The sequence below is a fragment of the Gymnoscopelus microlampas genome (genome assembly GCF_963454915.1).
Source record: "Gymnoscopelus microlampas genome assembly, chromosome: 12".
NCBI classification, from domain to species: Eukaryota; Metazoa; Chordata; class Actinopteri; order Myctophiformes; family Myctophidae; genus Gymnoscopelus; species Gymnoscopelus microlampas.
The window spans coordinates 40,881,124-40,905,908 of NC_139949.1; the positions used below are offsets into that span (position 1 = coordinate 40,881,124).

General features: G+C 42.6%; 1 protein-coding gene across 1 annotated transcript; it reads left to right on the forward strand.

Annotated features, from left to right (window-relative positions):
• The first annotated feature begins 1,928 nt into the window (after positions 1–1,928).
• On the forward strand, positions 1,929–23,907 carry LOC311056570 (transcription elongation factor SPT6-like). Its single transcript, XM_084073280.1, has 33 exons — positions 1,929–2,044; positions 4,337–4,441; positions 5,034–5,216; positions 5,928–6,001; positions 6,181–6,367; positions 6,505–6,586; positions 7,464–7,719; positions 8,050–8,151; positions 8,460–8,573; positions 8,720–8,809; positions 9,431–9,573; positions 9,695–9,840; positions 9,927–10,037; positions 10,228–10,357; positions 10,502–11,003; positions 11,103–11,242; positions 11,516–11,633; positions 12,237–12,313; positions 12,425–12,560; positions 12,842–12,979; positions 13,883–14,050; positions 14,749–15,084; positions 15,340–15,487; positions 15,913–16,392; positions 16,684–16,829; positions 17,521–17,613; positions 18,201–18,314; positions 18,500–18,624; positions 18,921–19,033; positions 19,282–19,359; positions 19,953–20,134; positions 20,802–21,076; positions 22,199–23,907. The coding sequence occupies exons 2-33, from the start codon at positions 4,339–4,341 to the stop codon at positions 22,386–22,388; spliced, it is 5,280 nt and encodes a 1,759-aa protein (XP_083929406.1). The 5' UTR covers positions 1,929–2,044; positions 4,337–4,338; the 3' UTR covers positions 22,389–23,907.
• Positions 23,908–24,785: the final 878 nt, after the last annotated feature.

Consider the following 24,785-nt stretch of genomic DNA (forward strand, 5'->3'; position numbering starts at 1 on the left):
AGGTATTAAAAAGTCCTTACATTTTTACACAGACCCCCGTAACTCTGATAGTGTACAAATAGAGCCAAATGGACCCTTAACCCTTACGGGTCCATTTGGTTTCATTTCTACACTCTCAGTGTTGCCAATCATTTAGCTGGGGACCCCTCAAGGACCCCTGAGGCCCCCCGGACCCCACTTTGAGAACAACTGCCTCAGGTGACTGAAAATGTCTTTGCAGGGCTTGATCAGACTGTCAGCAAGAACAGTCCGTCGACAACTACATAAAGAGGGGTTGCAGACAGTGCATAAACGCCTCATTACAAAGATGATTATACATTTGGGAGTTCAGTGGTGCAAAAAACATAGACAAACTGGTCTACAGAGATGTGGAAAAAAGTGATATGGGGTTTGGTGGCTTTCTTATGCTGTGGGGACACTTTCCTGCCGTGGTTTGGGTCCAAACCACAGAGAGAGAGAGAGAGAGAGCAAAGACACCATTAGTAGCTATTGATAAATGATGTGCCTACCAGAGGCAGCTCCACAAACCTTGTCCAACCCTTTTTTGGCTCAACAAAGGGAAGTAACTCGTTCTCATGCTATTCATCAAAAATGTGGAACGCCCTACCAAAAGGAGTAAAGGAGTGTAAAACCCTACTCTCTTTCAAAACAGCCCTAAAGATACACCTTCAGGAGGCTGCAATTGGAAAATGGCCCCTGTCTAAGTCCTAACCTAACCTACCCCCCTACCCCCCCCCCCCCTCTCTCCTTCTCCTTTTGTACATATTTCTCACTCTTCATACCAGTAACCTGTAAACTGATTGTATGACATTCTATAGTAGTTGTGTATATCTGTCTGTCTCTTATATGTCATCATGATTTGTGTGCATGGGGAACTCATTTGAAACAAGCTCTGTGCTTTTATGAGTCTTCCAGTTTAGTAGACCTTGTATTGTGAATTTGTACTTCCATGTACTGTTGTTCTCATGTCTTACTAAATAAAGTACATCAATCAATCAATCAAGAGTAGATGTCCGCCAGCAGGGGGCGTCATCTCACTTCTGAAAGAATTCGAAGAGCTGTCCTTAATGCCAGCGTTGCCATGTCCGCTTATTATAAGCAACTTTGGGCTTGTTTTTCCTCTGTAGTTGCTTGAAAATATTGGTAGTTCCGGGGGTTGCGGGTTTTTGGGCTTGTTTCTAAAGTGTAGTTGCTTATCTATCATCATTGTCTAAACCAGTGGTACTCAAACATTTTCACGCCAAGAACCCCAAATATAACGTGTATTTCTCCACGGACCACCATCTGAAAGTAATGTGTGCCAGGGACCCCCGTACCAGATTTGTGTTTCACATTTTACACTGTTTTCTTTTAAATAGCAGATTCACAACGCGTCGCATCGCAACACGTTGTGAGCTTGTAGATCTGCTATTTTCAAATAGCCGATGCAGACAGTACCTGGTTTAAAAAATTGTTTAAGTGTGGCCTGTGTGGAGTTTGCATGTTCTCCCCGTGTCTAGTAGGGTAGTTAATACCCTCACAAAACATGTAGTAATCCTGGTCACTATACTGCCTCCCCCTGGCCTGATGGAGGGGAAGGGAACTGGTTGGAATAACGTGTTCCTTCCACGCGCTACGTCCAACCAGGGAAACTCCCCCCTGTCAGGTGACAAGAAGGTCAGTTGGCTCTCATGCATTGAAGGAGGCATGAGCTCGGCCCTGGCCTCCCTAGGCTGGTGGGGGGAGTGCAGTGCCCAGGATCACTTATAAAATTGGCACCGGGTGAAAAAAAGGGTTACAAAATCGAGGGATAAAAAAATAATAAAAGTATGGCCTAAGTTGCTTCTTTTGGGCTATTGTTTTCATAGACCTGATTGCTTATTTCTCTCACAGAACCTGGCAACACCTACACTACTCCACTGCATCCCGGACATGACGTCACGCTGCAGAGAGTGTGGAGGAGGACTGGGTACCATTACGGTTTAGTCTCAACACAACAGTGTGAAGAAGAAGACCGTCAGGAAACTAAAGCATCGTTGAACTGAACCCACTCCTCTCCGTGGAGGTATATATATTCACTTACGTATTAAACCAGAACACAGCGTAGGTGTGTGTTTTTTTTTAAACGACTCTGTGAAAATGAGCCCCAGAGTCGCTGTTGTTGACGCCTCAATGCTAAAGGCTAACTTAAACATGATGTGATGCTAACGTGTTAGCGCGAGAGCGAAGTTGTGGCTCCAGAGAGAGAGAGAGGCCTTGTTATAATGTCTTCTGTCATTTAACGTTGTTCTGGAGTGAGAGAGTGGCCTTTAAATCCTCTGGACATTGAACCAATCCATAACAAACTGACACGTCGCTTGATAGCATGGATAAGAGAGAACGTTTAGTTTCCGTTAACATGGCTAGCAGCAGTATTAGTGCGTGGCTAAACGCTAATCAATAAAGAGAAACGTTGAAGTCAGCAGTGGTGGTGGCACAAGCGCTCACATTAATTACTTAAAGTTAGGGTAAGTGATTTACTTTGGTTAAAATAAGTGTTAAATAGCTCAATATTCTGATAGTACTCATTGCTATACAGTGTTTTGTTCAGTAAAAGGAGTCTCCCATGTCTCTCCAGCTCTTTATTAAACTTAAAATGCATTTTCAGTGCTCTCTCCTGATTGGCTTAAATGTGGTTACCTACCTGAAAATGTATAAATATTCTGTTTACTAATGAGCTGCAGAGACCCCTGTGACCGAACAAACACTCTGTAGCAATGATTACTATCAGAATATAATACTTTAACCTTTTAACAAAAGAAAAACAAAAAATATCACTTACCCTACCTTTAAGTAACAGTGGCAATAGTTTCATGTAGAAATACTTTGCTACAAGTAAAAGTCCGGAATCCCAACATTTACTTGAGTAAATGTACAAAACTATTTGCACCAAAATGTACTTACAGTACCAAAAGTAGAAGGCACTCATTATGTAGAATGTCCTGTTTCACAAATCTTCTGAAAATGGCAGATCTACAAGCTCACAATGTGAGCTTGTAGAGCTGCTATTTTCAAATGACCGAAATGTATATACGGCTAAAAGTGGTTAATGTATGCTATGTAATTATAATCAAAATCTACTGAAATCTAAAGTAACTAACGTTTTCAAATACATGTAGTGGAGTAAATGTATAATATTTGCCTTTGAGATCTGTAGAAGTATTGAAAATTGGAAACACTACAGTAAAGTAAAAAATCCTCAAAAGAGTACTTAAGTACAGTATTTGAGTAAATGTACTTAGTTACTTTACACCACTGCATGGCTAGCAGTATTAGTTTGTGGCTAACGCTAATCAATACAAGAAACAGCCAAGTCACAAGGTTCAGAGGTTGCATTTCGGTGTGATTGTTAGCTTCTTGCTATTTTATGTGTGTGATGGATTGATTATAATAACTATGATCCTCACTTGCAGGATCATATAATGACGGTACAGATAGATTATGGATCGATATGTAGAAGCGAAGTATACATGGTTTGAACATGCACGGTACATCATTATCAGACCTATTAAATTTACCCTTCAACTTCTGGTACATCCTCCAAATCACTGGCTATCGCAGTGTTTGTAGAAATATTGGGCCTTAAATGTAATTTAACTCTTTGTGTACAAACTCCTCACAGGTCCATTTGGTTCCAATTGTACACTGTTAAGACTAGAGTTACAAACCTGCAAGGGTCCATTTGGGATCATGCTGGTCCCCGGACCTTGAGAATCAGTTGTCTAGGGAGGGAGCTATTGTGATGCTGTGTCATCATGACATCAAGCTTTCAAAACAGTGTAAAAAAAAAAACAGCTATTGGCTAGAAAAGATGCATCACAGTGAATAACATTACCTGACATTGAATATGATATTGAATATCAGCTAAAAAGCATTATTTTACACTTTAGGCTATTCAAAAATAGCAGATATACAAGCTCATAGCGCGGCACCGAGTGCCACGCTACGAGCTTGTAGATCTGCTATTTTTGAAAATGTGTGCAAATCTTTGAATATATATATTTTTTAAAGCGAACATTTTTAACTCAAATCTTTGCTTCTGGGGGGGTCCCTGGAACAAAATATTTTGATGGGGGTCCGCGGCCAAATACATATAATTTTGGGGGTACTTGACATGAAAAAGTTTGAGCACCACTGATATAGAAACATAGGTTTTTCAGAATACTGTTGAGATTTAGGAGGCATGTAGAATCGGCTTCAGGTCTTAAAGGGTTAAACTAGACCCAAACAAGACTGTGCTGAACTGAAGTAATGTCATATTAGAAAACGGGTTATTCCACGCACTGACATTTGCATTTCGTTCTCCCTGGACGTCCAGTCATGTCCGACTTTATCGAAAGTGAGGCGGAGGAGTCCGAGGAGGAAGAGTTCGAAGAAAAGGACCTGAAGCCCAAAAAGACGCAGAGGTTTATGGAGGATGACGGTAAGATGAACGGAATCTCAGATGTTATGTATGTATATGTATGATTGCTATGTGATGTCTTTTTGCTCTGTTTTTGTTTGTTGATTTTTTTTATAGACATTTACTACAAATGCCATATTGTTGTGTTATATACTTGAAAATGCCAATAAATATATTGTTTGAAGAAAAGAAAAAAAAGATGAACGGAATCTTCTGCTGTGTGTGTGTGTGTGTGTGTGTGTGTGTGTGTTTGTATTACCTACTGTACTTGTGAAGAACAAATGTCCCCACAAGTATAGTAGAATTTGAGAAATAGACATTGTGTGGACCATTTTCACGGTCCTCTCAACAAGAAGATTTTTTTTACAATTAGGAAAAGATTCAGATTAGACATTTGAAGGTTAGTTAGTTTGGGGTTAGAGTTTTGATCATGCCACACAATTGTTTTGAGCCATTTTCAATGGCGTCCTTAAATTCTGATGTCCTCACAAGTATACTAATGCAAACGTGTGTGTGTGTGTGTGAGGGCGGTTGGGGTGGGCTTGGGACTGTGTGGAGCAAAGCGGTGTATGAGTTCTGTCATTGAGCCGTCTCCTCGGATGTTCCACAACAGACGAAGACGAAGAGGAGAACACAGAGGACCAGGACGAGAGAGGGAACTTGAGGGGTCTCATTGACGATGGAGACGATGAAGAGGAGGAGGAGGAGGGCGGCGGCCCTGCGAGGAGTCGCAGCGGTGGGAGTGCAGCGGGCAGTGACTCCGACGAGGAGGTCAAACATCGACGGAAGAAGCGCAGTATGTCTGACTAAACATGAAAACATATAAGTACATTTAACCTTATTAAGACCGGGAACGCATCTCTGTCATTTTTTATTTCTTTGGGCTATTAAAACTCAAGTCACTTCCTGACTTGCCTATGTAATTGAAATACAAGTCAAACGGGACCCTGGCCAGACAGAGTAGCGAAAGTGAGAAAAAGTCGAACGTAGCGAATCAGTCTGCATTCCAGGCTAGAATTGAACTACTTTTAAAGACTACAAGAGCAAATTCAGTAGCATATCACAATAAGTAAATAATGCCAAGCCCCATGTCCATTTTGGTTCTCATTGTGTTGTGTTGTAGTAAACCCCAACTTGAAGTAAACCCCAACTACATCAAAACAAAAAGCCCCAGAGTCTGTCATGAAAAATGGATCAGATGTAACATGCAACGACAAGCATCCATTTGACCGGCTGAACTAAAAAGCTCAAATATTTGCAAAAAAATAGCAGATCTACAAGGTTTTTAACACCCTGCAGAAATCCATACTGTAGGTTCTCTGGACGTTGCGATGAGATGCACTTGGGAGGCATCAGGATTAGTTTCGATTCAAAGGTTGTGTCGATGGATTAAAAACCGTCTTGATTTGTGACAGCTAGACTAAACTGCTGATTTCTGTTCATGTACTTTCTTTCACGCATGTAGAGGTCCTGAAAAACTGCTGAGACTTAATATTCCCTTTTGCAGATTATGATGATTACCTAGATGACGACGATCTAGACCTCATTGAGGAGAACTTAGGTGTTAAAGTGAAAAGGAGGGTAAGGCCATATTTCTGTCTTTACTTGTTGTTATGATAGATTGTTTACCATCCCATATTGTGATCACCTGCTCGCAATCAATTCCACCTAGTTTCAGAGAGCAGTAAGGGCATAATTATGTAATATTCATTACCTATAAAAAATGCATAAACCTCTACTTTTCCATGCGCCTTTTCCAGAAAAAGAAATATGACCGTTTGAAGACCTTGGACGACGACGATGATGAAGACGATGATGCTGCGAGGGACACGATCGCTGGCGAGATCTTCACAGGCGACGACGGGGATAACGAGCTGGAGGAGGGAGAGACGGTTGATGTGCCGCTTCAGCGAGACGATGATGGAGAGGGAGAGGATGAGGAGTCAGGTGGGTTGACACAAGGGTTTATTCAGAACTGGTGAAGCTATCATGGAATATCAAATTCATCTCATTTTGACTTTTTCTTTTTAGTAGGAATCTTGCACACACAGATCTTTACTGTTCTTTTTTTTATCTCCTTGTAGACATAGATGACTTCATTGTAGACGATGACGGCCAACCCATCACCAAGAAGAGGGGCAAGAAATTCTCGGCATACACCGACGCGTGAGTGTCGGCAGAGAAGGGGGGATAGTTAACTTTAGCTTTTGAATTGAATAGAAAATGACAAATATCAGCTGTTGTGTCTAAGAAGCGGGCCTAACAAGTAACAGCAAATAGAATAACACAAACAGGAAATTAACTCTTTCAGTGCCAGAGTATTTTCATAAAGTACTCCCGCAGTGCCAGCAATTTTTGTTTTTTTTGTTTTGTTATTTTGTAATTTAATTTTCAAATAGCTTGTCTATATGCAGTATCATACGACAGTTCTACCAGTAGAGAGCAGCAAATCGAGCCATTGATCACCTCGTTGACTCGCTCGCCCCCTCCCAAACAGGCTCACGTGACATCCGGTCATAACCGGATGTTTACATTTTCGACAATCTCTGATCGGGTTAAAATACGATGTGATACACGACTACAATGACTGATCGTCACCCAGACCAAAGAGAATAGACGTAGACCTCTCCGTTCGTTTTTTCTACCGTGTGAAAAACCGTGACTTTCCCTATTCTGTCCGAAAATGACCACGGGAAAAAAATGAGAACCGGAAACGGAATCTGCGTCATGAAACTGGAACCCAATGAGTCTGAAGGAGTCAGGAAGCGAAAGTGATCATGAGAAATAAACAGAATAGCGCGACCACGATCAAAAGTAAAAACTCGGGATTTCTCGTTCTGGCAGGGAGGGTACTCGGGATATCTCGGGCCGTGGCACTGAGAGAGTTAAGAACAAAATAGACTAGATGAGATGTAAGGAGAGAAAAATGCTATGACAATATAGTAAATAAACAGCATGTTGGGGATGGTCCATACCAGTGACGTCCTTCTCTAATCCCTATTCATGCTATTTACATCACCGTCCTATGTCGATGTACCCCCAGAGCCCTGCAGGAGGCCCAGGAGATCTTCGGTGGGGACTTCGACTACAACGACTTTGTGGCCGACACCTACGAGGGGGGTGAGGAAGAGGAGGAGGACCAGGATGAGGAAGGCTGGGATCGGCCCAAGAAGCAGACCAAGAGGCGGCAGGGCAGGAAGAGCATATTTGAGATCTACGAGCCCAGCGAGCTGGAGAGCAGCCACATGACGGACCAGGACAACGAGATCCGCTCCACCGACATGCCTGAGAGGTTCCAGGTGTGTGTTCTTGTACTGCCTACTGTGTGGTGTGGTTTGGATATGTGATGTGCCTGATGTCTTTTTGTTACTGCTGGTGCTTTGGATCAGTCAATTGCATGTTTGAGATGACACATGTGAGGTATGTTATGGACTTTTGTTTCTTTCATTTCAGTATTAATTTTGTTGACTAAGACTAAGAGACTAAGATATGATATTTAGTCGACTAAGATTTCAGGTGACTAAAATAGGACTAAAACTAAATGATGTACTAAGACTAAATCAGAATAATTCTGAAGTCAAAATTAACACGGTTTCATTTGTTGTCTCTCAACCCTTTTGTCTTCGTAGTTACGCTCAATCCCAGTGAAGTCTGCTGAGGATGACGAGCTGGAGGAGGAAGCTGAATGGATATTTAGACACGGCTTCTCCACCCTAACGATTTCCATGCAGGTACTGAACAACATCAGCTGTAAAAACTGACGAGACAAACACAGACAGATGTCATTTTGTGCTAAGATATACATGTTGTGTTCCCAGTTGCATATGCAACCATATTAGTTCATTTCCAGGAGCTAATAGATAAAAACTGAGGCTAAATGTTTGTTCAGTGATATTGTGTTAGCTTGATGGGGAGAACATTTGATGTGTCTTATTAATGGCTAGCTTATACAAACTTTAGCTTGCATGGCATTTTTATTATCCCACAACATCTACAGATTAAAATGTAACGCAATATGAAACGTCTGTTTCTTAATCAGGAGAGCACGGATTACCTAGACAGAGGGACGACCACAAACTTCAGCAGGAAAGGCCCAAGCACAATTGCCAAGATTAAGGAGGCCCTCAACTTCATGAGGAACCAGCACTTTGAGGTACATACCTTACCTACACTGAACCATATTTATTTCCTCGTCCCTTCAGACTAACCCATACAATGTGATCTATACATCGGTATGGTACGCGGTTCAGAAACCAGTTTAATTGTGTGGGTGTCTCTCTTGCCCTTGCCATGTTCCAGGTTCCATTCATAGCGTTCTACAGGAAGGAGTATGTAGAGCCAGAGCTAAACATCAATGACCTGTGGAAGGTGTGGCAATGGGATGAGAAGGTACGATTTATGTATTGTGTAGTTTATTTTACCATGACATTTCACTTGACAACACTTATTTTATTTTCCACAAAAGTCCAATTATAATAATGCTTAACTATAAGAAATAATTCACCCAAAAATTAAAAGTATGTCATTATCTCCAGATGAGAACCCTCCACTGATTCCAATCACAACATTATCTGTTTTTTGTTAACTTTCATAGCCTTTTTGGATAATATAATCCAAATTTCTAAGCTATAAAAGAATTGCAACGTAAATATAATAACATGGTTTACAATGCACATTGATCAAGGTTTTTTGTGATGTCATACATTTCTCAATAGCATAGGCTACACATTGATTCTGAACATTTACAACAGTTTTGAAACTCAAAATCTTTGCCTTGCTCCCACACACAAGACCATAAAGTGACTCCATACAGCTTTCGCAGTATGAAACTCATCTGAAACCAAACGATTGTGTGTTCACACTTGCCCCTACGTGTTCACATTCATATCATAGAGATCTGCTTCACACAAAGCTAAAGAGCTCTTGTGTGGTATTTTATGATAATGTTTGCGCTTTTTGTTCACTTTCTGGCGTCCTAATCACATACCTTTCTGACCCCCCTCCCTCCAGTGGACTCAGCTGAAGAACCGCAAGCAGAACCTGGCGCGGCTCTTCCAGAGGATGCAGTCCTACCAGTTTGAGCAGATCTCCGCAGACCCCGACAAACCCCTGGCAGATGGCATCCGTCCCCTGGATACCGCCGACATGGAGAGGTATGTATGGTTAAACATTTAAGAACGCCCGCAAGTGACCGAACCGAGGCGCTCACAGGGTCATATCATAAAGAGAGATTCATAACACCACAGTCAAAGCTGTACTGCTGTTTTTCTGCAGGTTGAAAGACGTCCAGAGTCTCGATGAACTGAGCGACGTCTATCACCACTTCCTGTTGTACTATGGCCGAGACATCCCTAAGATGCAGAACTCTGTGAAGGTCGTCAAGAAGAGACTCAAGAAGATCAAGGAGGTGAACGAGGATGGTAAGAAGGATTGATTAAAGGATGGATGGGTGTGGGTGGATGGAAGGACCAGTGACGGAGAGATAAAAAGCTTGTCGTTTTGGCAGGTGAGGAGGAGGAGGTGGAAGTAGAAGAGGAAGAGGAGGAGCAGAAAGCACCAGATCTGAAGCAGGCGTCACGCAGGGACATGTACAGCATCTGCCAGAGCGTCGGACTTGGTGAGTCACACTGAAGCCCCAGCGTTCAGATTTCACTGGTGAATTATGTAATCACTGGCCAATAGTTGTACAGCACAGCCACACCATTTCCTTTGGAATTATATTAAAATGGTTGATTGTTTTATAAAGGTTATCTAACATTTCTCACACTCTCTCGTTCATGTTTCGTGTTACACTCTGCCTCTGTCAGATGGCTTAGCCAAAAAGTTTGGCTTGACCCCAGAGCAGTTTGGAGAAAATTTGCGAGACAGCTACCAGCGCCACGAGACGGAGCAGTTCCCAGCTGAACCTGTGGAGTTGGCCAAAGATTATTGCTGCAGGTGAGATCCCCCCCGCCGTTCTGTCTTTATAAAAACATCTCTGCACATTTATTCTCAGACCTTAGTTGAAATTGAGTGTGGAAATGGAGAGGAAGAAAATATCTCACACTGACTGATTGCCACCCCTCTTGTTTATTTCTCTAGTCAGTTCGCCACTCCCGAGGCAGTGCTTGAAGGGACCAGGTATATGGTGGCAATGCAGATCGCCCGGGAGCCACTAGTTCGACACGTTCTCAGGCAGACTTTCCAGGAGAGGGCCAAGGTCAATATCAAGCCGACCAAGAAAGGCAAGAAGGAGATAGACGAGGCTCACCCTGCCTACTCTTTCAAGTACCTCAAGAACAAGCCTGTGAAAGAGCTGAACGGTGACCAGTTCCTCAAGATGGTCTTGGCGGAGGAGGAGGGGCTGCTGACAATAGAAATCTGTATTGATATGATCGGTGTCAAAGGGTTTGCTGGCGATCAGACGTACTTTGATGAGATCAAACAGTTCTACTACAGGGATGAGTTCAGCCACCAGGTGCAAGAATGGAATAGGCAGAGGACCTTGGCGATAGAGAGAGCCCTCACCCAGTTCCTCTACCCTCAGATGTCCAAGGAGCTCAAGAACAAGCTCATTGCTGAGGCCAAGGAGAACATTGTCCGGGTAAGTGAGCCTGATATGTGATACTTTTTGCATGGTTGTGCACACGCACTGCACATCTCCTGACTCCTGTATCATAACGCTATCCATTTGTGGCCCTAGTCCTGCTGTAGACGGCTGTACAACTGGCTGAAGGTGGCTCCGTACAGGCCAGATCAGCAGGTGGAGGAAGATGATGACCTGATGGATGATAATCAAGGCAAAGGCAGCCGAGTCCTGGGAGTCGCCTTCTCCGAGAGCAGGTGGGTGTCTGTCATACTATGGTTATTATCGTTTTTTGTTGATGATGGCACTGGACACTGGTGCTATGTATATGTAATATGTATGTCACTGTATGCAGGTATGTGTATAAATACAGTATATACCTTTTTTGTTTTTATGTGCTTTTTGTTATTGTTTGTCTTGTGGGATATTTGTATTGTTTTTCTGTCTTCAAGTTGTTTTATTGTATGTCTTCAAAAAGGGAAAAGCTAAGTCAAATATAAATCATGATGACTTGCATGTCGTTGCTACAGGGATGCGCCAGTGTTCTGTGCTCTCATCAACGGTGAAGGAGAGGTGATTGACTTCCTGCGTCTGCCCTACTTCATGAAGAGGAAGAACGCCTTCAGAGAAGATGAGAGGGAGAAAAAGGTAGGCAACAATTACAAGACAACTATGTACTCCAGTTGGCTCAGCCAGCCAGCTGGTGCATTTATCTCACAGGAACAGATGTAATCATGACATCACAGGTTCGAAATCCCGCTCATAAACTGTCACCTACCCTCCCTTTACTCTCTAGTGTACTGTCATTTGATACACAAATGTTACCTTGGAATTACGTTCTTTAAATAATCTGCTCTGGTACACTCTACAGATTGCCTTAAACTGCAATGCTTTACTTTAATGCCCTACCAAAGAGACCAAAGATCTACTGTTGAGTCAAGAGGCAATCCCTTTATGAGCTTAGGAAGTCCTTCTCGACCCCAGCATCTACCGTAATTTCTCAATGGAAGAGTTGGGAGACCACTTCCAACCACTGCAGATGTACCAGTTACATTGTATTAACATACTCTACCTTACAGATTGGTTAGAATTGCATTTAATTCAATAAAATAAGTTTCAGGAAAAAGAAAGAAACGGATTCAAGGGCCATGGTCAAGGCAGCTGCATTCTCTGCAGAAAATGCTTGAAAATGCATTTGAACTTGTGTTTACGTTGTGTTGGGCTGATGTAATTTCTTCCTGTCATTCTCAGGCTATTGATATTGAAAACCTGAAGAAGTTTCTGAACGGCAAGAAACCTCATGTGGTGGCTGTTGCTGGAGAGAATAGGTGAGTGTCTGATTCCTTTTCTTTGTTCTGTTTTTTGATGTTTTTATTTATTTTAAACCAGCTTCCTTTGCGAGTGTACTGATGCCAAGCTTGTTTTTCATATGTCTGAAGAGATGCTCATATGATAATGGAGGACATCAAAAGGGCCGTCAGTGAGCTTGAACAAGAAACCTCTCTGCCCCCTATTGGAGTGGAGCTGGTCGACAATGAACTGGCTACACTGTACATGAATAGCAAGAAGTCGGAGGTAAATAATAGGACATTCGCACACACACACACACACACACACACACACACACACACACAAAACCACCACCACCACCAGTGTTTCCAAGGAGCCTATGTAAGAATTGTATAACAGCAGGTATGTATTCAGTCAAGTGGCTCAACACAATTCAGCTTGTAAAACTTCATGAACACCCACAACCACAGTGTAAACACACTGATGCAGCTAAATATATCGTATCTTGCACCAGATGTGTTGTAATAATAAATGTGTGTCCTCCCTCTGTCTGTCCCCGTGTCCAGACTGATTTCCGGGACTACCCTCCCCTGCTGCGACAGGCTGTGTCCATAGCCAGGAAGATCCAGGATCCTCTGGTGGAGTACTCTCAGGTCTGCAGCACTGACGAGGACATCCTCTGCCTCAAACTGCACCCTCTGCAGGTGAGAGATGGGGAACATGGTGGGCGGAGGTCAAGCGGTGCAGTGGTACATGAAATGTACAGTATGATAAGGCCATGCAACATCACTTGGGCCATACCTGTAGTCTGGCATCTTTATCCCACTGACTATGACTCACGGTATACTTGACGTTACTGACGACCATTTTCCAAAGCTAGTTTGATTGCTTTTCGAGGAAGCCAGTGGATTTCATTAATATTTCAGTACAGTATGAAAATCAACTTGCAGAGATTGTTAATTGATAAATAATCCACCACACTAAATATCAACGATGCAGATCTTTTTTGGTTTGTCAAATTGCTGTTATAATATTATTCAATTTTTAATGCATTTTTAAATGAGGGTTGATTTGAAAAGTCTAGCTGAAAATAGTCCTTAGAGGCAAGATTGACTTACAGACAAAATGTTCATGACTTCCTAACCTCGCAATGATCTTTAGCAAACATTACCTCAATTATTCAGGTAAGTTCTGTAACGTTGCATTGACTTGTGAAAAATGTAAACAAACTCAAAATCTAAAAATGAAGCCATTCATTGATTAGTTCTCAAAGTGGGGTCTTGGGACCCCCAGGGTTCCTTGACAGGGTTGCAGGGGATCCCTGAGTAAGTTATTGGTAACTCTGAGAGTATACAAATGGAACCAAATGGACCCGTAAGGTTCCATTCATACACTCTCAGAGTTGCAGAGTCTGCATAATGCATAGTAAACTGAGGTCCTTGAAATGAAAACGTTTGAGAATCACTTACGTGGGATATTATACAGTATGGCCAAAGCTCTGAATGGACAATACTTTTTTTTGGACGAGGGTACAGTCCTTCAACTGAATAACTCTGTAATGTTATCCTGTCCATTTTTGTTTGTGTTTTATTTCCCCCATCCAACAGGAGCAAGTAGTGAAAGAAGAACTGCTCAATGCTCTGCACTGTGAATTCATCAACCGGGTCAACGAGGTGGGAGTGGATGTGAACAGATCCATCGCCCATCCTTACACCCAGAGCCTGGTCCAGTTTGTGTGCGGCCTTGGACCCAGGAAGGGCTCTCACCTCCTCAAGGTGTGTGATCATTGGGATTTCATGTTATGTCAGGATGAACACCTATGGGACAAGCCTGGTTCAGATGTAACGGGCAGGGTTCCCACCGTCATAAAATTCCTGGAAATATTTTGAAATTAGATAAACTGTTTTCCAGGCTTGGAAAAGGTTTGAAATTATTCAAATGTTTTGGAAAATGTATGCATTGCTTTTGGCTATTGATTTTGTTCATAAAAACATGTCCCAAAACATAGGTTGCATCACGTCGTGAAATACCATATCTAACATGTTAAAATGTAGTGAGAGCGGCCTAATGTGTATAGGACGTCATGCGACAAAAATAATAGATCTACAAGCTAAAACATGTTGAACACCGTGATATGTTGTTAGTAGATCTGTTCTTTTTGTCACATGACGCCTTTGCTACAGTCGGTATGATTGCTACAGGCCTGGAAATGAGGTTTGGAAAAGTTATGGAAAGGTTTTGAAAATGAATTGGTAGAGATGTTTGGAAACCTGAACAGGGTGTACACTGTGGAGCAGGTCATGTTATGAGCGAAAGATTGGTAATATGCAGTTCTGTTTCTGAATTCAAACGGCACCGGCTGCATGTGAGATTTCCATTTCTGAGCTGCATTTTACTATACCTGCTATACTGCTATATTAGTGTGCCTGTTTTTGAAGATCATCCTTTTTAGTTTTCTTGTGTCTTCTTTCAGATTTTGAAGCAGAACAACACTCGTCTGGAAAACAGGACCCAGCTGGTCACCATGTGCCACATGGGGCCCAAGGTCTTCATCAACTGTGCCGGTTTCATCAAGATTGACACTGCGTCTCTCGGAGACAGCACAGACTCGTACATCGAGGTCCTGGATGGTTCCCGGGTCCACCCGGAGACGTACGAGTGGGCTCGGAAGATGGCCGTGGACGCCCTGGAGTACGACGAATCGGCGGAGGACGCCAACCCGGCCGGAGCCTTGGAAGAGATCCTGGAGAACCCTGAGCGTCTCAAAGACCTGGACCTGGACGCCTTCGCAGAGGAGCTGGAGAGACAGGCGAGTCTCCCTGTGGAGCAGAGCTCGCTGCTTTGCTTACAGCTCTCGTTTGTCTTCCTTCACACACAATAACGTACAAGTCACACGGAACCTTTTCCTGATTTCTAATTAGCACAGGCTCACTCCCCCAGTCAAATTAGACTGATTTGTTTGCTTTTAGAAGGTATTCTCATGAATTAAACAAAAAATGGTATGGCGTGTACTACTTGCCTTCACCCATTATGACTGTATATTTTGTTTGCTTTGCACCTGTAGGGTTATGGCAACAAGGGAATCACTCTTTATGACATCCGCGCTGAGCTGAGCTGCAGGTACAAAGACCTGAGAGTTACCTACCGAGTCCCCAACACCGAGGAGGTCTTTAACCTGCTCACAAAGGAGACACCAGAGACCTTCTATATAGGTAACCCAAACACACATTTTATGGTGTGGCATTTTATGTATAGGCTAAGCTCTGAGTTGACACAGATTTTGCAAACTGCTGGACGGATGAGTGCCAAAATTCTTGTGCACGCTACCAGTAGTTTCGGGCTGAAATCTTGCCCAAATATACAATGTCATACAATGTATAAGCATGAAACATACAGCAGAGTTTGTTGATTGATTTAAATTAATTCATTAGAGGCTGACCCTAAAAAGGAAGCAATAAGTAGTGATATGAAGAATGAAAAACTGCCACTATGCATGCGTTTCTTCTTTTGTTTACTTTATTCACTGTGCATGTATTTCAGTCATCATTAGAATATCTTTCCTACAAAAGGCAGCTGTAGCAAGCTGCTGCTGTATCCATGACAGTAATCAACACCCTTTATTTTCTTTAATTCCCAGGCAAGCTTATCACCAGCTCAGTAACAGGCATCGCTCACCGGCGGCCTCAAGGGGAGAGCTACGACCAGGCCATCCGTAACGACTCCACGGGGCTGTGGCAGTGTCCCTTCTGCCAACAGGACAACTTCCCTGAGCTCAGTGAGGTGTGGAACCACTTTGACAGCGGCTCCTGTCCGGGCCAGGCCATCGGTGTCCGGTGCAGGTTGGATAATGGCGTCCAGGGGTTCATCCCCACCAAGTTCCTCAGCGACAAGGTGGTCAAACACCCAGAGGAGAGGGTCAAGGTGGGCATGACGGTCCACTGCCGGATCATGAAGATCGACATCGAGAAGTTCAGTGTTGACCTGACGTGTCGCACCTCTGACCTCGGGGACAAGAGCAACGAGTGGAAGCTCCCCAAAGACAGTTACTACGACTTTGACATTGAGACGGACGACCAGAAGAAGGAGGAGGAACTGAAGAAGAAACAACAGCGAACACGTCAGTATGACAGAGCAGCAACGCAGTCTGCTGCAATGATCAATTATTGTCATAATACAATAGACTTTATTTGCTAGTGGTAGGGCTATAAAGGTGTCTGTTGTTGTTTTTTGTCATTTTAATGTATTGTTTTCAGTTGTTCATATATAGATATATCTATCTCTATCTATATCTATCTCTATCTCTCATAAAATTACACAAGATAAAGTATTTAAGTGCAAAATGATGGTAGATGCTCATCACTTAATGATCGGACATATCTAATGTTTTCCTCTTTTGTTCCCTCTCCAGCCTACATAAAGCGTGTGATCGCCCACCCCAACTTCCACAACATCAGCTTCAAGCAGGCAGAGAAGATGATGGAGTCCTTGGATCAGGGAGACTTGGTCATCAGGCCCAGCAGCAAAGGGGAGAACCACCTCACTGTGACCTGGAAGGTAAGCATTGATGGAGGGATGTCGTTCAGGTCTAGTACCGGCTAGTCTTGCGTAGCCATACTACTATTCCAGAATGTCCGAATGCTATAGGGAACCTACACCCCCTGAAAGCCGATTCCCAAAGCTCTTTGTTATTTCCATTCACTTCATAAATAGCAGGACATCCGCTTTACGAGTCCCGGATTGTTTTCAGCGATTCCGTTGTATGACGGAAGCATTTGAAAAATTTGGGGAGGCTCGAGAGACTAAGTACCTGCATGCACACTGACGGTTGTCTCTGGACCATAGCCTTTGCTGTAAACCCAGAATTGATGGTTATCGTCTATATAAAGCCAGATCAAATTATAGTCTATGACGGCTGTCATACCCACATTATCCACAAGTTGCAGCAGCGAGACAGAACTGTGTTCAGTTTAGAGTGCAGACTGTACTGTAGAACAGAATCATTTATTTTACATGATACATCACTGAGCGATTATTCAAATACTGACATTTTGCCTGATGAATTTCATCACTGAGCGATTATTCAAATACTGACGTTTTATCTGATGGTTGTTGGATTAATCGTTTTTACCTGCAATCGTCAGAACCTTGGTAGTTAGCACAGGCAACATTCAGCAGTTACATAAGGTACCAGAACCAGTGAGCCTCAGACCATAGTGCATTTCTTTGTTATGCTGTGATTTGGTAGGTGGGAGATGGAATTTACCAGCACGTGGACGTGAGAGAAGAAGGCAAGGAGAACGCCTTCAGCTTGGGACACACGCTATGGATCAACACGGAGGTAGGCGCTCGCTTGGTATGGTATGCAGTGTTCATTTTGACGACTAAAACCAAGGTGAACATTTTTCGTCGATTACCTTTTTTTCACTGACGAAAACTAAACAGAAACTAAGCTATAATGACTGAAACTATGACTAAATATATTGACAATTTCTTCAACAAATAAATCTAGACTAAAATGTTATGGGAGGGACTAGTGGAGAAGAGATCCAGTAGAACTAAGACAAGTCATTTTATGCTTGGCCGTGTGTGGGTGTCACGCTTTGAAAATAGCCGATCGCTTATAGATCGGGTATTTTCAGTAGCTGGTCTACAAATCAGGCCATCAAGGCCTGCCAAAATAAAGTTTTGTAGACTAAATCAACTAGATTTAAAACTAGACTAAAACTTAAAAAAAATCAAATTACTGAAATATGACTAAAACTAAATGGAAATGTATTCAAAAGACTATGACTAAAACTATATAAAAATTCATTGTCAAAATTAACACTGATCTTATGCAACATGCTTGTGTGTCTACAGTAGAACCATGGTGGCATCGTGCCAATGCATGCTCTGAAAGAGCTGCTTTTTTTCTTCCTTCTGCAGGAGTTTGAAGATCTGGATGAGATCACTGCTCGCTACATTCAGCCAATGGCGGCGTTTGCTCGGGATCTACTAGGGCACAAGTACTTCCATGAGTGTAATGGAGGAGACAGGAAGGTAACGTTACGTCACTTTTTTTAGATACTCAAATTGAGTAACATTGGTACAAAGATTACTTTGGTGTCTACTGGTGTTTTTCTCATATTGTAGTTAGATATACTCAACCTTGTACTACTGCCTTTTCTATCTGTCTGTCATGCCTGCCATATCTCCAGTGCTGATTTTCTCTCTTTCTCCAATAGAAAATGGAAGAGATGTTGATCAAGACGAAGAGGGAGAAACCCACGTTTATTCCATATTTTATTTCAGCCTGTAAAGACCTGCCAGGGAAATTCATTCTGGGCTACCAGCCTCGTGGGAAACCACGGTCAGTGTCAATGTTTCAATTCTTCTGTTGACGAAACAGCCTTGCTTGTACATTTTTCCATATAAGCACTCCCTTTGGTGCAATGTTTTAGTGTTCTAAATGTTTAGCAATCATTTTCATATCCACTTTGTACATCTAATACATTTTCCTCAATTTGGATGATTTAAATGTAGAGTTAATTTAATTATTTGGCACTGCTGTCAATGTCTGTAAAAAAGGGCTATGCAGGAAAGCCAGTGACATTAAAGCCAATGTTTTGATCTTAACATGCTGCCGTTACTGTCGTGCTTCCTCAGGGTTGAATATGTGACCATCACCCCAGATGGCTTCCGTTATCGCTCTCAGATGTTCCCTAGTGTTAATGGTCTCTTCCGCTGGTTCAAAGACCATTACCAAGAGCCCTTACCAGGTGTGTAACCATGCTGCTTGTCTGACTAGAATGCAGATATTTATAGATGTCAAGGTTTATCAATTCCCTATCACGCCCTATTTTAACAAAACATAACAGAAGTTATGTTAAAATAGGGCCATGGCACCCCCAGAAGGCCTAAGAATGAAGTCTGACTCATTGCGTCTTCAATAGATATTGTGAAACCATGTGTCTTCAATAGATATTGTGATTTTACGGTATAACATATATTTTTTTTTCTGTTAAAGGCATCACTCCAAGCAACAGCAGCAGAACAAGGACGCCTGCATCACTAAATGCCACGCCTGCTAATATTAACATTGCAGGTAAGTTACCGGGTTTGAATCCTCCATGGATGGCTTGGCTGGGTGTTCCAACAAACAGAATCAGAGATGATTGTGTTTGCGGGCTGGGAAGCTGGTAGGGTTGGGGGATCTGTGTCGCTGCATTAGCAACTCCTACAGATTGGTCGCGATGCCTGTTCAGTAGGGAGGGGAACTGGGAAGGATGGCGTGTTACGTCCTCCCGGTGAAACTCCTCGTTGTCAGGTGAAATGACGAGCCTGGCGACATCACGCGTATTGGAGGAAACACTGTCTGTACTTTCCCCAAGACCAACTACAGTAGGTGGTGTCTGCAGTGACAGGGACTACAGTACATGAGGAATTGCCATTATTTCTACATTGGGAGAAAATGTAAAGAATAAAAATGACGGCAATGATGCATAATGTTTGGTCTTGGGTTTAATCGTTCTCGCATATCTCTGCAAAGTATCCTCCAGATGAGTGCTAGAAGAATATATAAAATAATTAATAAAAATGTCTCTATTGTATCCCCTGTTGTATCATTCTATCTCACATGCTGCTTTGAATTAGTCTGACTTCGTTTTTCTTTTTCTCCTCTCGTTTCTTCCCTCCCAGACCTGACGCGAGCCGTCAACGCTCTGCCACGCACCATGACCAACCAAATGTTCAGCGCCATCGCTGCGGTGACGGGCCAGGGCCAGAACCCCAACACCACGCCGGCTCAGTGGGGCTCCAGTCAGTACGGTTACGGTGGTGGCAGCACCGGGGGAGGTGGAGGCAGCTCCTCGGCCTATCACGTGAGTGTGAGGGGGAGATGTTTTTCTTCACAGTAAAAGAGAAATGCATTGCACAGCCATGTGTGTTTCACTAGGTGCTTGCAATGTGAGGGATTTCTAAAGGGCCCATTATACTTGGCTGCACACCGTTTTGCCTGCGAAATTAGCAGATCTACAAGCTTGTGCTGAAACATATTGTGAGCTTGTAAATCAGCTATTTTCAGTGCTTAACTCATTCACTGCCTGAATTATTTCTGGCCGCGTTTGCCCACTGTCAAGATTTTTCATTGTAAAAAAAAAGTACCCAGGAGCCGAGATACAGAATTTTTAAGTTTTAAGTTAACAAGGAAGTGGATGGGAGTCTAGATCTTCGAAAAATCATATCTCCTTGGTCTTTGGGTCAAATTATTATTATTATTATTATTTTTTTAAAGTCGTTTTAGTCGTTCTAGGCAGGCATGGCTTATGGGACAGAAGTCGTTTTAGTCGTTCTTGGCAGGGAATGAGTTAACCAGTATAAATCACCACTATGGAAAACTAAACATAATCATAACTATTTTATATTATTTATTATTGATCTTATTTCACTATATTTGATGTATTTTTATTTATTTCTTGTTCTTTTCAAGTGTTTTATTTGAGAACTTAACGCATTAACTCCAGTCATACGTCCCCATGTTCCTCGCAGGTGTTCGCCACGCCCCAGCAGCCCATGGCCACGCCCATGTTGACGCCCAACTACTCGTACACGACGCCCAGCCAGCAGGCCCTGGGCACGCCGCAGTATCCCGGCTCCACCCCGCAGCCGGCGCACGCCCACTCGCACCACGGCGGAGGAGGACACTCGTCGCACCACGGCGGACATCACAGCGGACACCATGGTGCACACTCGTCCGGCACGCCGTCTTCCACCACCTCGTCCAGGGGCCGAACACCGGTCACGCCTCAACCGCAGCAGCCAAAGTATGTAGAGCACTTGTTCTCATAGTGGGGGTCCCCAGCAAAATGAGGAACAGTTTAACCCATTAAGACCTGAAGCCGATTTCTACAAAATCCCAACAGTTTTCTGAAAAACGTATGTTTCTATATCAGTGGTTCTCAAACTTTTTCATGTCAAGGACCCCCAAAATTATATGTATTTGGCCACGGACCCCCATCTCAAAATATGTTGTTCCAGGGAGCCCCAGAAGCAAAGATTTGAGTTAAAAATTTTCGCTTTAAAACAATATAAATATATTAATTTGCACACATTTTCTCGATTTTTCAAAAATAGCAGATCTACAAGCTCATAGCGCGGCACTCGGTGCCGCGCTATGAGCTTGTATATCTGCTATTTATGAATAGCAAAAAGTGTAAAATAATGCTTTTTAGCTCAAATTAAAAAGTGACACAGATGCTTCTTCAGGTCTTAATGGGTTAAAACACTGATAGCTCTTTGAAGATCTTAAAGCTCACCAAGCTTGTAGATTCTAAATCTACAAGCTCAATCTACAAGCTCACAACTTTGTGGGCTTGTAAATAGGCTATTTTCAAAACATTTTTGACAAGTCTTTGCCAAATGTTGAAAAAATCTCGTATGGTCCTCGGCCAAATTCATAACAATATGGGTGTGCTTGAGATGAAAATGTTTGAGAAACACTGATGTGGAGAGTTGAGGTGTGTGTGGGTACACATATGCTTGCGTACGCCCACTTATGCGTGACGCTGTAATGACATCACACCATCCCGGTACTAGGGCTGTCACGATTACAAATTTAAGTTGACGATTAATTGTGGCTAAAATAATTGCGTCCGTTTGCCTTTTAGGCTTCGTAATAAAAAAATTGCACAGTGCCGATATGAAATATACAAAGAAATTAAATGAAATGTTATACATGTAAAAAACCTTTTGGCGCGTTTTAAGCTTGTAGATCAGTTATTTCTGCTTTTTTCTTAATATTTGAAAATGTGTAAAATGTTTTTTAACATGAAGACGATTATGACGATTATGTAAAAATAATTGTGATTATCACAAATAATTGCGATTATGTAATAATTGTGACAGGCCTACCTGGTACTTAACAAATCCCCGTGTCGATTTGGCAGGTCCAGCACCAGCAGCTCAGCGGTGGACTGGGGCAAGATGGCCGAGCAGTGGCTGAAGGAGAAGGAGGCGGAGGGCAGGAAGAAGACGCCGCGGATGACCCCGCGGCCGTCACCCAGCCCCATGATCGAGAGCACGCCCATGTCCATCGCCGGAGATGCCACGCCCCTGCTGGACGAAATGGACCGATAGGACAGGCAGAGGGGGCGCTTTTGTCCCTGCAGCTCTGCTCCCCCCTCACCCAAGACCTTAGTCCTTCCATTTTTTACCATCTCCTCATCTACATACACTTCATTAGTTGTCCTTTTTTCTCTCTTTCTTTTTTGGTCAACCTTTCCATCCAACCAGTGTGTTGTTGGACACCCCCCCCCGCCCCCTCATTGCATCCATCTTGTTGTCCACCTGCAGTCAAAACATTTACACCATCTCCTGGAACAGTGGTTCTCAAGGTGGGGGTCCAGGGACCTTCAGAGTCATGGGGGCCCTTGAAATTAAAACGTTTGAGAACCACTGTCCTGCTAGCATCATCTCCACACCCTGTATGAGTTTTTTTATGTTCCCTTGTGTCCCATCGGCTAACTCCTTTTTCAGTTTATCCCTCCTATCTCGCCTGTTCTTTTAATTAATATCTCTCCTCCCTCAGCTTCTGTTGCTGTTTCTGGCCACATGGTATTTTATATAGTAAACATAACACTGTATCATGTCACTCAGCAAGTCATAAAAATGACAGAAATACACTTGAAATGACTGACAGCAATTGCAAATAGGACATGGACCTACTGTATATATTGTCAGACGACCTCCGTTATCATCTTCTTTGGTAATTGGTGACTTTTGTTTGGTTAAGTTAGTGGTTTTGACAGAGTGGGCAGTCATGGCTTCCCTCCCCCCCTAGTTTCTAGTTTCAAAGACCCACCAGATACCCCTGCCCCCTCCTCGTGACGGGTGGATTTTGCCAAACGAGCGCTTTGCCAAGCCGATCAGGAAATTGGCCACATTTTTTTGTTTCATATGCAAAATGAATAAAGACACCTTTTTCCAGTTTGAACCAGAAGCCTGCACTCTTCACATCTGTCAAGGCAAAATCACACATCACAGATAGCACATGCAGACACACCTGATGACAGATTGGATGGTTGGTTGTCCAGTCTGGTGTCTGTTTTGTTATTCACTGAAAATGAGGTGGCCGAATGATATCTAGAAACCAGGGAGAAGTGACGGCAAAAACATTCATGGCACCTTTAGTTTCTCCCTCACGTACAAAAGCCTGCTACCGGGTCTACCAATCAGGAATCGTATTATCAGATAGCCTAATCTGTATTTTGGGCTCATGTAGATAAGGACTTTTTATGTGTTCTCGAGCTGACTGTTAAAGATGGCGCCTCTAAGAGAACTGTATTCCTAATTCTAATGATGGAAATTACCATCTCACAGATAAGTATGGTAACATTGCTCCCATGACGTTAACTTGAGAGTTAATGGTGGAATAGTGAGGAATTACGCTTAATACCTTTTTGTTACTTTGCTGTCAATTCTTTTGCTGGCAGATTTAACGTGAATGTTCCTTGCTGTGTTGAGTGTCCATGCTAGTTTAGCAAAATTCAGTTTTTAATGTGTTTGGTCTGGTAAGTTTGAAAATCAGTGGATGTTTTACATTTGCCATGTACAGTAGGATTCGATCTCATGGTACATCGTTACTGAACTTCATCCCCCAAGTCACTAGAAATGGAGTAACGTGATGCACGTCATGGCAGGTATTTTGTGCTTGAAAAAAGAGGTGATTACAGCTGCCCATTGAAAAGCAGGGACCCAGATTTATTTAAGCAAAAAATAACAATAAAAAAACACAAGATCTTACACTAAGAGCAGCAGACAAAACCAGTTAATTATCCAGCTTAAATCCACAACTAGAATATTCTTTAATGTAGTTTTAATAGTGAGTTGATTGATTCTCTTTTGTGATCTCCATGAGCCAATTCTTGGGCTGGTCGGCATGCATCACAACTGTTAAGCATTCTGGCTAATGTTATTTTTTAATTTTATTTTATTACTGTCTGTCGCAGTCCAAACAAAATGGTGCCAGTATGCATTGCTGTGCTTTATTTTAGGAGACTGAAAAAAGTAACGGATCAATAAACGTTTATTTTTAAACAAGAAATGGGTTTGAATAAATTCCAAATTACTTTTGAGCAAAAAGGCATTTGACCTTTCTGTGGTGGATTTTAGACTATCCAGCTTTCTCCCAAGAGGTTGTGATGGGTCATTGGTGGTGGTAGGTGATTTTTCTGGTATTATACTGCTGTTGACCTTTTCCACCTGTGATCCCTTTAATAAAAGTGTTAATATGGAATCATAAGGCTTGTTTGTTGTTCATATGGACAAAAACACTGCAGCACTGTAGCCCAATAAGTGTGTTGGAATGTTTTATTTGTAGAATGTTGGGAATTTCCCTACATTTGCCTCAAAGTTATGCAATTTAGTAATTTGCCACATAAGTTATACAATTTAGTGTTCCTATTTTAGAAGGAAAATAGTAATATGAAGATACTATAGAAACGATTCATATCTCTGTGGTATTCTATTTATAAT

What these genes read in the sequence shown, in the direction of transcription:
- LOC311056570 (XM_084073280.1), top strand. Translation starts at nt 4,339, where the DNA reads ATGTCCGACTTTATCGAAAGTGAGGCGGAGGAGTCCGAGGAGGAAGAG. An exon ending in CAAGGAGGTGAACGAGGATG is followed by an intron (nt 9,841 to 9,926) that starts GTAAGAAGGATT and finishes TCGTTTTGGCAG; the next exon opens with GTGAGGAGGAGGAGGTGGAA. An exon ending in GTAATGGAGGAGACAGGAAG is followed by an intron (nt 18,315 to 18,499) that starts GTAACGTTACGT and finishes TTTCTCCAATAG; the next exon opens with AAAATGGAAGAGATGTTGAT.